At 33.2% G+C, this 12,301-nt stretch overlaps 1 protein-coding gene across 9 annotated transcripts in view; it reads right to left on the bottom strand.

Annotated features, from left to right (window-relative positions):
• Window positions 1-12,301, bottom strand: part of LRBA (LPS responsive beige-like anchor protein) — a 635,991-nt gene that overhangs the window by 495,434 nt on the left and 128,256 nt on the right. For all 9 annotated transcript variants that reach the window (XM_076010592.1, XM_076010588.1, XM_076010587.1 and 6 more), the window contains exons 18-22: window positions 5,736-5,828; window positions 4,448-4,556; window positions 3,670-3,751; window positions 779-902; window positions 283-475 (exon numbers count right to left, since the gene is read on the bottom strand). In XM_076010592.1, coding sequence (XP_075866707.1) covers window positions 283-475; window positions 779-902; window positions 3,670-3,751; window positions 4,448-4,556; window positions 5,736-5,828 — 601 coding nt within the window. The remainder of the gene's footprint in view (window positions 1-282; window positions 476-778; window positions 903-3,669; window positions 3,752-4,447; window positions 4,557-5,735; window positions 5,829-12,301) is intronic.

Below are 12,301 nucleotides of genomic sequence, written 5' to 3'. Positions count from 1 at the left end.
CTGTGAACATGGCTTACTTCAAAACATAAATTCCTTCATGCTGTGGCATGAGGTTTGACTTTATTAAGCACATATAAAACTAACATTTGAAAATATTAATTCGATTCTGAATAATCTGGGAATACTTTATATTTCTTTTGATTCCTTCTTCATTTTATTGTACTTTCAGAGAATAACTTGCCTTTTTTTCTTGATTTTAACCATATGAAATTTTTTAAATGAGGAAAATGCAAAATTATAGAGACTTAAAATTCTAAATTATACTTTCATAAAGAAACTTACCTTTGAATGTGTGATTGATAAAGTGTCTACCCACACACGCCAGCCACCCCACTCATATTTGATTGCATGGTAAAGTAGGATTCTGAATATGGCATACACCATTTCTGTTATCTTTTGCTCATCTGAATTCTTAGGATTAAAATAGCAAAGAGAAAGCATCCACTCTTGCCACACAGAGCATTGTAATAAACTCCTGAAAATTATAAGAGGGTAATGAATTATTAGAAAAATACTATCATCTGAAAAAATTCTAAAATATAAAGGTTTACAATAAAATAAACCACCAAAACCCCACATTTATGTATATATTCAAACAGTTCAACAATGTAGTACTAAAATCTTTAATTTATATGGAACATTATTTTAACATACCCTTAATGAAAAAAACATATGGAAAAATCATTACACAGTATTTTTTAAGCAATTTTCCTAACACAAAATAGGTTTATATAATAGACTTAGACACTGTAAATAAATGCTTTCTGATCCAGCTTACCTCCTGTTTTCTCTACTGTTATTAAAAAGTTTAATCATGTCAGAAAGAAAGGCTCTGCGAACCTCCATGCTCTCTGGGCACTGGGGAGAATTTCGAAGTAGGGTCGCAATTACTTTTAGTATCTCTGTAAGATAGTTTATAAATAAGTAAAAACTAAATATAACAATTCATGATTAGAAGGTCATCAATATACTGCAATTTCTTCAGTTTCCCTGAACAAATGTCTACTGAAAACATCCTCTTCTGTGTTATAAAGGTATCATCTACAGAAAAGAACATAAATTCATTGAAAAGCATTTATAAACAAAAAAGATTTTATTTCATTATTTGAATGTGCTGAAATTTAAGGCTGAATTTTAAAAGGTTAAAACAAAACAATTTAGATTATAAATGAATTGAATGATGGTAAAAGTGGTAATTTTCTTTAACCTCTGTGAAATAGTAAAGTTGATCTTAAAAACACACAAATCAAAAACTCTATGACTGAAATCTCAGAAAAAGGGGAATAAGTTCTCAGATTCCTTAACACACTTTATGATATGCATATAGCCTTTCCTTTATTACAGTGAACTTTAAAGGCTATAAAGATTTGTTTCCATAATTTCGAAGTAAAATTAGAGACAAAAAACCCAAAGGAAATTAAAACATGTTCAGTATCCCCATCCCCGCAGCAAATGTTAATAAAATTGCTACTATAATGGTCTTAGTATAAAGCCATCTAAATTTTCAGAACTTAGCTTAAGGAAAAAAATCCTTTTAAAATATGTGCTTCATCCAGGATGTTATAAGAAACAAAAAACAGCTATACCTCTGAATTTGAAATTAAATGTCAAAGTTTTTGCCCAATTAAAAATTAAGAAATTCTAAACCAGCCTTATGCCAAGGATATTGGGGACTCTGAAGCAATGAGTTCAAAATAGTAAAAATGAAGATACCTTGTCATATACTTAATGATATTTTGGGAGCAATTTCTGACTTCCTCTAATGATAAATTGAAAAGTTCTCTACCTAAACAATGATTACAATGACGTTGATAATCATAATAACGAGATGATAATAACTGCCACGAATTTTGAAGATATATTATTAGACAGCACTAAAGAAAATACAGCTATTAACTAAAAGTAGAACTACCATTTGATCCAGCAATCCCACTACTAGGTATTTACTCAATGGAAAAAAAGACATTCTATAAAAAAGACACCTGCACTTGAATGTTTATAGCAGCACAATTCACAATTGCAAAGATGCGGAAGTAACCACCTGCCCATCAATCCATGAGTACATTAATAAAATGTGGTGTATGTATACCATGGGGAACTACTCAATCATAAAAATGGGAAACTAATACCTCTTGTATTAATCTGTAGACCATTCTTCTAAGTAAAGTATCACAAGAATGGAAAAACAAATACCACATGTACTCGCCATTAAATTGGAATTAATCGATCAACATTTATGTGCACATATGGAAATAACATTCATCAGAAATAGAGCAGGTGGTAGGGGAGAGGTCGGGTTGGGTGAATGCACACATAAAAGGTACAATGCACACTATCTGGGTGATGGGCACATTTATAACTTTGACTCAAATGGTACAAAAGCAATTCACGTAACCAAAATGTTTGTACCCCTATAATATTCTGAAATTTTTAAAACAGTAATATACCCAAAGTCACACAACTAGTAAGACATAAAACCAAGAGCTCAACCCAGGCAGCCTATATTTTTAATCACTATACTAACTACCTGTCTTCTCTGAGCTAGTATATAAGGTATTTGATAAGGTAACTGCTATGGTTTGAATGTTTTCCCTCCAAAATTCAGGTGTTGCCAATGTGATATTATTAAGAGGTGGGGTCTTTATGGGCTGATTAAGACAGGAGGGTTTCTCCCTCATTAATGGAATTAAGGTCCTTATAAAAGAGGCTTTACAAAACATTTAACTAGCTATAGCTTGCCCGTCAGCCTTCCTTGGAAGCAGAGAGCATCCCTTACCAGACCAAACTTGGGGACCTTGACTTTGGAGTTCCCAACCCCCAGAAATGTGAGAAAATAAATTGCTATTCTTTATAAATTACCAAATCTCAATTATTCTATTATAGCAGCACAAAATAAACTGAGACAATAATATATTGTAAAATTCTTACATGAGTAAGTCATCTTCCCTATAACCACATAACATATATCATATGTATATTAATATATATAATATTTATAAATTCAAGATTTTCTCTTCACTCTCAAAATGACATCATTTCTCTCTGAAAGCCGAGGAAAATTAAACTTCAAAGTCACATGTTTTTAAAATTAGCACTGAAGTAGAGTACCACACACACAAACACACCTCACTAAACATAAAAAGTAAATTTCAAAACTCTACAAACCAGGTATTTTAATGACATGATCTTATAAAGCAAGATAAAAAAAGGTACACTTTCTACAAGTGGTTAAAAATTCTAAATATCAAAATAAAAGACTGTTTAACAAGACTATCTTCATAAAAAATACAGATATTTTTCTATTCCAAACTTGGTATTCTTATACTGACAGTAGCTTAAGATGAAAGCTATTTCCACAGCTCAAGTAAATTAGCCTGACATTGCTAAATAGTGCAATCAAAATTTTGCTGAAGTTCTGAACATACATTATATCAAGAGCTTATGCATATAATTCTTCGAAACCTTTATATAAGGCATTTCCACATAAGTTAATGTCAATTCAAGGTTATAGTCAACATAAAACACAAAGAAAACTAGTACAATATCTTTATCATTAATGAAATATTCATCTAACAATCTGTTTCAACAATATCAACAATAGGTTTTTCACAGTGACTTTCTTTTTAAGTAGCAAAAGGTAGTTTTTATTAAACTATATAAAATACATACGAGGGTTTTGTATCTTTACTGAAGAATCAGGATCTGGATGCTGTTTATGTACCACCTGAGTACCAATCTGTTCTATAAGAATCTACAGAAGTAAAACAATAGATAGCATTAGAAAATCACTATATTATCGTCACTATTAATGAACTCTAAGTACAATATTAATCAAACAGTGCAATATTTTCATACTAAATATTTAATACATATAAAATAACTTCACTAGATGGGCTTGGTGGCTCATGCCTGTAATCTTAACACTCTAGGAGGCCAAGACAAGAGGAATGATTGAGGCCAGGAGTTCAAGACCAGCCTGAGCAAAAGTGAGACCCCATCTCTACAAACAATACAAAAATTACCCAGGAATGGTGGCATGTGCCTGTATTCCCAGCTACTTGGGAGGCTGAGACAGGAGGATTACTTGAGCCCAGGAGTTTGGAGGTGCAGTAAGCTATGATGACATTACTGCACTCTAGCCAGGTGACAGAGCTAGACTGTCTCACAAAACAAAAACAAAACAACTTCAACATTATAACTTCATTTTTACTAAATTATAAAATGAGACATCAAAAAGTCAATACAATGGAGGAAATACTTCAGTAGAAATAACTAGTTTATTAACTCACAGATTAATAACTGATTTCTAAAAATTTAGCCATATCTCCTTTATATAATTTCAAAACTGTACATTATAAATCTAAATAGTTTTATTTTATCTAGACACTGTCAACAAGCACTTTTATAATAAGAAATTAATAAGAGTAAATTCTAACTACATTCCTACCTCAAACAGAACATTATATGTGGTCATCGTGATTAAATTTGTCTGAAGCATGAGTCTTTCAGCTAGCAATGAAAACAATCCATGCCCAAGCATGACTTCAGCTTTCCTCCTGTAATTACACATAAAGAAATCATCAAACGCAGAGTTTTACTACACACAACTTAGTATGCATGCTGGACAAATGAAACACAAAACTTTTTTTTCACATTACAAACAAATTCCACCTCAATTACTCTCTCAATTTTCTTTGATCTAAAACTTTTTAAAATAGAAATGCTAATAACTACAATATAAGCAAAGCTAAAGATTTTAACAAACAAAATTGGCTATGTCACAGCACAACAAATACCTCTACCAAAATATTCAGAGCAATTATTTATTTAACTAGTTGCTACTATCTGCCAGCACTGAGGTAAGTTCTACTGGGGATAATCATCTAAAGCACAGTAAGCAGTAAAATAGAAAAGCAATGTGGAGGAAAAGGTATAAGAAATGTAAAATAATTTAAGAAAATGAATACTGTGGAAAAATATATGCAAAAATAACCTTCCAATCACAAATTTAGAAACTGAAAGATCACAAACTTTAGTTCTACCCTTGGGGTCAGCAAACTTTTGCTACAAATAGCTAGACAATAAATATTTTAGGGTTTGTGGACCATATGATCTCTGTCACAACTCAACACTCCCCTTAAATCATGAAAGCAGCCATGGATAATACACAAATATAATAAATTATTGTAGCTGTGTTCCAATAAACTTTACAGGTGGCCAGCTGGATTCCTAAAAACTATAGTTTATCAACACTTGTTCTACCCCTCAAATTTTTAATTTTTATAATTAACTACTCCTAGGTAGAACATGAATGTCTGCATTCATCTAAGAAAACATGCATGGGAGTTTCAGTTGTTAGTTAGGTATACAGCAGAATACACCATGGGACAACATCAAGGATACTGTATCAACTTTGTAGTACAGATAAAGCAAATAATGATGCAAGTTACCTGAAACGAAGTCTCCTTAGTTTCTAGAATTCAATTTATCCAAACTAATTCTCATAATTAACACAAAATATATGAATAATTTAAATAATTTTCATGTAAAACAAACCCAATATTCCCATTCAACTTTATTTTTAAAATATGTACTATGGGGATAAAGTTCATACAGCATTTTATGAATAAAAATAAAAGACAGACTACAGAGACTACAGAACAAAAATGTTATTCCAGTGTTGATTAAAAATTAGCAAAATATAACAGTCCATTTTAGATTTCATGTATACTCACTTTGGGGCCAGATGTTTTAAAAAATAGCCCATTGCCTTAAGAGCTTGTACTCTGATTCCTTCGCTTTTCGATGCCAGAAGTTTGTAGATAACACTGAATTAATAAAAATTAAAAACAAACTATTCTGAGTATAATTTTCAAAAATAAAGACTTAAGATACATATTATTTCATATTATTATAAACCTATTTCAGGTAAAAAATAAGTGAATTTAATGTGCATTTCTGATATTTGAAAACCTACTTATGTCTGGCCAGAGTTCCTTTTAATGAAAACTAAGAAATGAAAAGAAATTGGAATGCAGGAAATAAGGTGATTTTTCCGTGCATATATTCATATTTAACTTGTAATGACTTTGAGACACTATTTTTCCTCTGCTACAGGCTTACCAATGTCCTTTAGTAGTTACCAACTTTTTTTTGTTATAGAAAACACAAAGAAAGCATTGTTTAGTGGTAGCACATATTAAAATTTGTAAATAATTATCACCATGAAAAACAAGAGAACAGGCTAGTAATTTAATGACAGTCAGAAATAAGTACAAAAGTAAAAAGATTTAAAACCGAATGATCCCTAAAAATAAATTACACATTCAATTATTTAAAATTAAATAATAATCTAATTTGATTTTAAAAAATCTCTAAGGGCCTTTTGATTTGAGTATAAGCAAAGTATAATGAAGGTGATATTCAGGCTGGGTAAGGTACTCACACCTATAAACCTGGCAATTTGAAAGACCAAGGAAAGAGGACTGCTTGAGACCAGGAGTTCAAGACCAGTATTAGCCACATGGTAAGACTCATCTCTACAAAAAATATAAAACTCAACCCAGCATGGTGGGGCACACCCCTAGTCCCAGCTACTCAAGAGGCCTAGGTGGGAGGGTTGCTTAAGCTCAGGAGTTTGAAATTGCAGTGAATTATGACGCCACTGAACTCCAGCCTGGTCAACAGAGTGACAATCTGTCTCCCCCAAAAAAAAAAAAAAAAATTACAATGAAAGCAATATTCAATTGGTTCATTATACCATTTCCTTTCTCATAAACATTTAGAACATAAAATAGTCAGAAATTCTTATAATTAGTCATAAAAATTAAGATTGCCAGTATCCTCCTAGATCAAAATTTTAATATTCAATAACCAAGTGAAAGAATTGTAAGCAAAAAGGAAAGTTCTTCAACCTCTAGTGATTAACAGAAAAGAAATATATAAAAAAGTTTGATTCCTTTTAAAATATAAATTAAAAGCATCTACATCCATATCTCATTGTAATTTCATAAAATGAGACATCAGAAATTAGCATTTTTAATTCAAATCTTAATATAAAAACTATAACTATCAATCATTATTAAGACAACACTAATATGTTCTTTTCTTCAATTATGTAAATTAAGCAAAATAAAAATTAAATTGTTTATAAAAGTAACACTAATATAAATTTAATACTGATTTAAAAACCACAGTACATTAAGATATTACAAAATATCAAAATTGCTTGCTATAGCTTAAATTAACAAATATATTTGGTTAAAATCACAATGATTTCATCAAAAGAGAAACTCTAGATACCACTAAGTGTTTTCAAATAATGTTTTATTAGGATTAATAGTGAGAAGATTAAAATAACTTGAATTGCATCTATTTACCTAATATTTATCCTCCAATAACTTTTTAAATGTTGAACATTTCTGACCAAAACAGAATCTAGTTAGTTTACCTGCTAAACATAAGTAGTAAATTTTGTAAAAGTTACATGGGCCTACTTTGCTTTTTGACCAAAGTTTAGATCCTATTTAACGCAAAAAAAAACTTTGCACATTAGAGGGGGAAAAAAATCATGTAGTAATTCAATGAAATTTATGTGTTTTTCTAGTCACAAAAAATTTACAAATACATGTACACTTCTCTATCTAGAAACAGAGAAAAGTATAAGAAAGATAATAAAAGTAACCCATGAGAAATAATACTGAAATTTGGGAATACTTTCATGCAATCTGCTTTACTATAATTACATATTTAAAGAAATGTATACAGAAATTTCATATATACATTTTTTGAAATGGAATATACTATGATGTCCACAGTACAACATTTTCAATGAAGAAAATATAATTCAGATGATAGGAACACCCAAAAGAATAATTTGAATAGTAACATCATTTCAATCTGTTCACAGAAATTAAAACTGACACTCATGAAAGTAGACTTCAAAAATTAAAATTCACAATTTAAGCAAGGCATATGATGAGTCTGACAGTGAATCAGAAAACATAATCACTTCTAAGGTGCTGCGAAATGGTGATCTAAGTTCAATATCAGAGATAACGTTTAAACGATTTCATGGTAGAGAAAAATTTTATTTAACAACTGAATATGAAAATTTCTAACATTTGATGGAAATTAAATTGCCACTCGTAATTTGAAAATGCTACAGACAGTTTTCGGCATTCCTATATTATCTTGTATCGGTAAAGACCATCTCCCTCCAATTTTCTTCATTTAAGACAGTGCTTAGATATTTGCTCATGCAATTATAGAGATTTTGTTAAGTTCCAAATCTTCAGGGTAGACCACAAGGCTAGAAATCTAGGGAAGATCTACAGTCCTGGTACAAAGGTAGTCTGCAGGAAAAATTCCTTCTTGCTTGCAGCATGTCAGTCTTCATTTTACTAAGGCCTTCAACTAATTGGATGAAGTCTACCCACATTATGGTAGGTAATATATTTTGCTCTAAGTCCACCAATTTAAATGTTAATCTCAATTAGTCAGGCATGGTGGCTTGTATCTGTAATCCTAGCTACTGGGAGGCTGAGGAAAGAGGATCTCTTGAGTTCAAGGAGTTTGAGATTGTAGTAAGCTACAATGACACTACTGTACTCTAGCTGGGACAACAGTGAGATTCTGTCTCAAAAATATCAAAATAAAAAATTTTTTTAAATACAACAAAATGGGTAAATCTGAAAATAATCTGTGCTGAATGAAAGAAAACAAAAATGCATGTTGCATGATTCCATTTATGCAAAATTTTAGAAAATCCAAATTAATCTCTAGTGACAATAAGGAGATCAGTGTCAGCCTGGGGATCAACAGAAAGGAGGAATTACAAAGGGGCACGAGAAAACTTCTGTCAATGACAGATTTGTCATTATCTTGTTTGTGGTGATGGTTTCACAGGTTTATACATATGTCAAAAGTTAACAAACTGCTCACTTTAAACATGCAGTTTATTGTGTGTTAATTATACCACAATAAAGCTTTTTTTTTTTGAGACAGAGTCTTGCTCTATCGCCCAGGCTAGAGTGCTGTGGCATCAACCTCAACCTCCTGAGCTCAAGCTATCCTCCTGCCTCAGTCTCCCAAGTAAGCACGCACCACCATGCCCAGCTAATTTTTCTATTGGTAGTAGAGACAAGGTCTCACTCTTGCTCAGGCTGGCACAATAAAACCATTAAAAATAAAAATGATACTGGCAAAACTCAGTGCAACCTACATTGAGTCAAATAATTTTATACTCAAGTAAATGTTAAGAAAATACATTACACATTCAAGAAAATAACAAATATAACCCAAAGTGCCACAAAGTACATCACAAAGACGTATAGTTTTATCTAACTCTGAAATAATATATAAGAAGGAGAGGAGATTTAAAACAGTCAAGGAAAAAAAACCTTCTAGCATTTATTTAGCATAGGAGTTAGAAAACTTCTCCATAAAGAACCAAACAGTCGGCCGGGCGCTGTGGCTCACGCCTGTAATCCTAGCTCTTGGGAGGCCGAGGCGGGCGGATTGCTCAAGGTCAGGAGTTCGAAACCAGCCTGAGCAAGAGCGAGACCCCGTCTCTACTATTAATAGAAAGAAATTAATTGGCCAACTGATATATATATATAAAAATTAGCCGGGCATGGTGGCACATGCCTGTAGTCCCAGCTACCCGGGAGGCTGAGGCAGAAGGATCACTTGAGCCCAGGAGTTTGAGGTTGCTGTGAGCGAGGCTGACGCCACGGCACTCACTCTAGCCTGGGCAACAAAGTGAGACTCTGTCTCCAAAAAAAAAAAAAAAAAAAGAACCAAACAGTAAATATTTTAGATTTTACAGGCCACACAGACTCTGTCACAACACTTAACTCTGCTGTTGTAGCAAGAAAGTAGCCATAGACAATATTTAAAAGAAAGAGAGTGCCTGTGCCCCCAAAAAAATTTTATTTAAAAAAACAGACCATTATGGAAGAGACAGCTACAAGAGGCAATGGAAGAGACAAAAAGGAATATGATCAAAAGCAATGGCAAGAGGACAGCCATAAACAGGAAGAAGGCCTATCCACCACTACAGTACTACAAATAACCAAGGAAGAATGAGCTATGATATACACCTTTGGGGGAAAAAAGATGAAAGTTGAAATAATTCCCTGCTAATAGCTTTAATGAGGCTTTTGTTGCTCAGAATGAGGAAGAGGTATAAAAATGTGGGATTTTATCTGATGGAATAAATAAACAGAATGTCTAACAATGTTAAAAATATAGCTGAGTTGTAAGAGCAGTAATTTATAACAGTTTCAACATACACAGCTACATGATTTTTCCCCCAACAGCCAATGTATAGCCGAGTGCATGCCCACCTAGATTTATTTAGGATTAGAATTCTCAAAAGCAGATATAACAGGACAAAGGCACAAGGAAGTTTTTATTAGAAACCAGTTCCAGCAAATAACCAAGCTAGGAAGGAAGTAAACAATGGCTGATGTAGTAAGACACACTGAGATAAAAATAGCAAGATCAAGGGACAAAAGGTCTCTAAGAGGCTGAAGGGCACTGGAAAGGGTGATACTAGAAAAAGAGGAGATAGATGATTGTGCTGTAAAACACTGGGGTTAAAGATTTCTGTGGAAACGTTCCAGTGCTGAAAAGGTCTTTTAAAATAGGAATAGATAAATTACATAGAATGTCAGTAAGAGTCACTAAAGTCGAGGATTAAAAAACTACAAGATTTGGATATTAAGATGAGTTAGCCACAAGGACAATGATGTTACTCAGACCTAGTGAAACTGAGATAAGGCTGTGAACTAAGAGCACATGCACTAAAAGTATACAGTACAGACTTTCATTGTCCAGACTTTCAATAGAATTAATTCTTCTTAATCATATTTAAATATCTATCTTACTACCTTGCAAGTATTCTTTAAGTAGGACACAGTAAACTCTTACAATAAATCACAAAATACACCAAGGCAGGCTGGGCGCTGTGGCTCCACGCCTGTAATCCTAGCACTCTCAGAGGCCAAGACGGGCGGATTGCTCGAGGTCAGGAGTTCGAAACCAGCCTGAGCAAGAGCGAGACCCCCGTCTCTACTATAAATAGAAAAAATTTAATTGGCCAAATAATATATATATAGAAAAAATTAGCCGGCCATGGTGGTGCATGCCTGTAGTCCCAGCTACTGGGGGGTGCAGGGGAGCTGAGGCAGTAGGATCGCTTGAGCCCAGGAGTTTGAGGTTGCTGTGAGCTAGGCTGATGCCACGGCACTCGCTCTAGCCTGGGCAACAAAGCAAGACTCTGTCTCAAAAAAAAAAAAAAAAATACACCAAGGCACACAAGTATCAGGAAAATAAGGTTATAAAATTAGATATTTTGGTACCAAAAAACAAAAAAAATCTGCCAGTCTTTACATAAACCTTTTAACTTTTTCTAAAACTCAGTTAATAGATATGAAATGTGCATAAAAGAAACAAATTGGCCGGGCATGGTGGCTCACGTCTGTAATCCTAGCACTCTGGGAGGCCGAGGCGGGCGGATTGCTCAAGGTCAGGAGTTCGAAACCAGCCTGAACAAGAGCGAGACCCCATCTCTACTATAAATACAAAGAAATTAATTGGCCAAGTAATATGTATAGAAAAAATTAGCCGGGCATGGTGGCGCATGCTTATAGTCCCAGCTACTTGGGAGGTTGAGGCAGAGGATTGATTGAGCCCAGGAGTTTGAGGTTGCTGTGAGCTAGGCTGACGCCATGGCACTCACTGTAGCCTGGGCAACAAAGTGAGACTCTGTCTCAAAAAAAAAAAAAAAGAAAAAGAAAAAAAGAAACAAATTAATGAGCATTTATAAGCCCAGTTTGTTTTGTGTTAACATAGCACAGCCATTACATTCCTAGGTATATACTCAAGACAAATGAAAATATATATACAAATACTTGTACATGAATGTTCACAGCAAGCTTATTCAAATTGTTCAAAGCAACAAATATTAGACAGTAGTGAGAGAGAATAACGAATACTTTCTGTTTGGTAGTAAAACCATAAATCAATGACAAACTATAAATTAATGACTTTACCCCTTATAATAGTAAGCTTTATGTGTCAGCCAGACTAGGCTATGGTATCCAGATATTTGGTCAAATGTTATTCTAGATGTTTCTTTGAAGATAATTTTGGATGAGATTAACATTTAAATCAGCAGATTCTGAGTAAACCAGATGTCCCTCCACAATGTATGTGGGCCTCATCCAATCAATTGTGGGCCTTAATAGAAAAAAGACTATCTTAGAAAAAGAGAAAATTCAGTCAGCAGAACTGC

Source organism: Microcebus murinus, chromosome 15, assembly GCF_040939455.1.
Source record: "Microcebus murinus isolate Inina chromosome 15, M.murinus_Inina_mat1.0, whole genome shotgun sequence".
NCBI classification, from domain to species: Eukaryota; Metazoa; Chordata; class Mammalia; order Primates; family Cheirogaleidae; genus Microcebus; species Microcebus murinus.
Note: the sequence above shows the minus strand (reverse complement) of the source record. Positions and strands in the feature narration are given on the sequence as shown.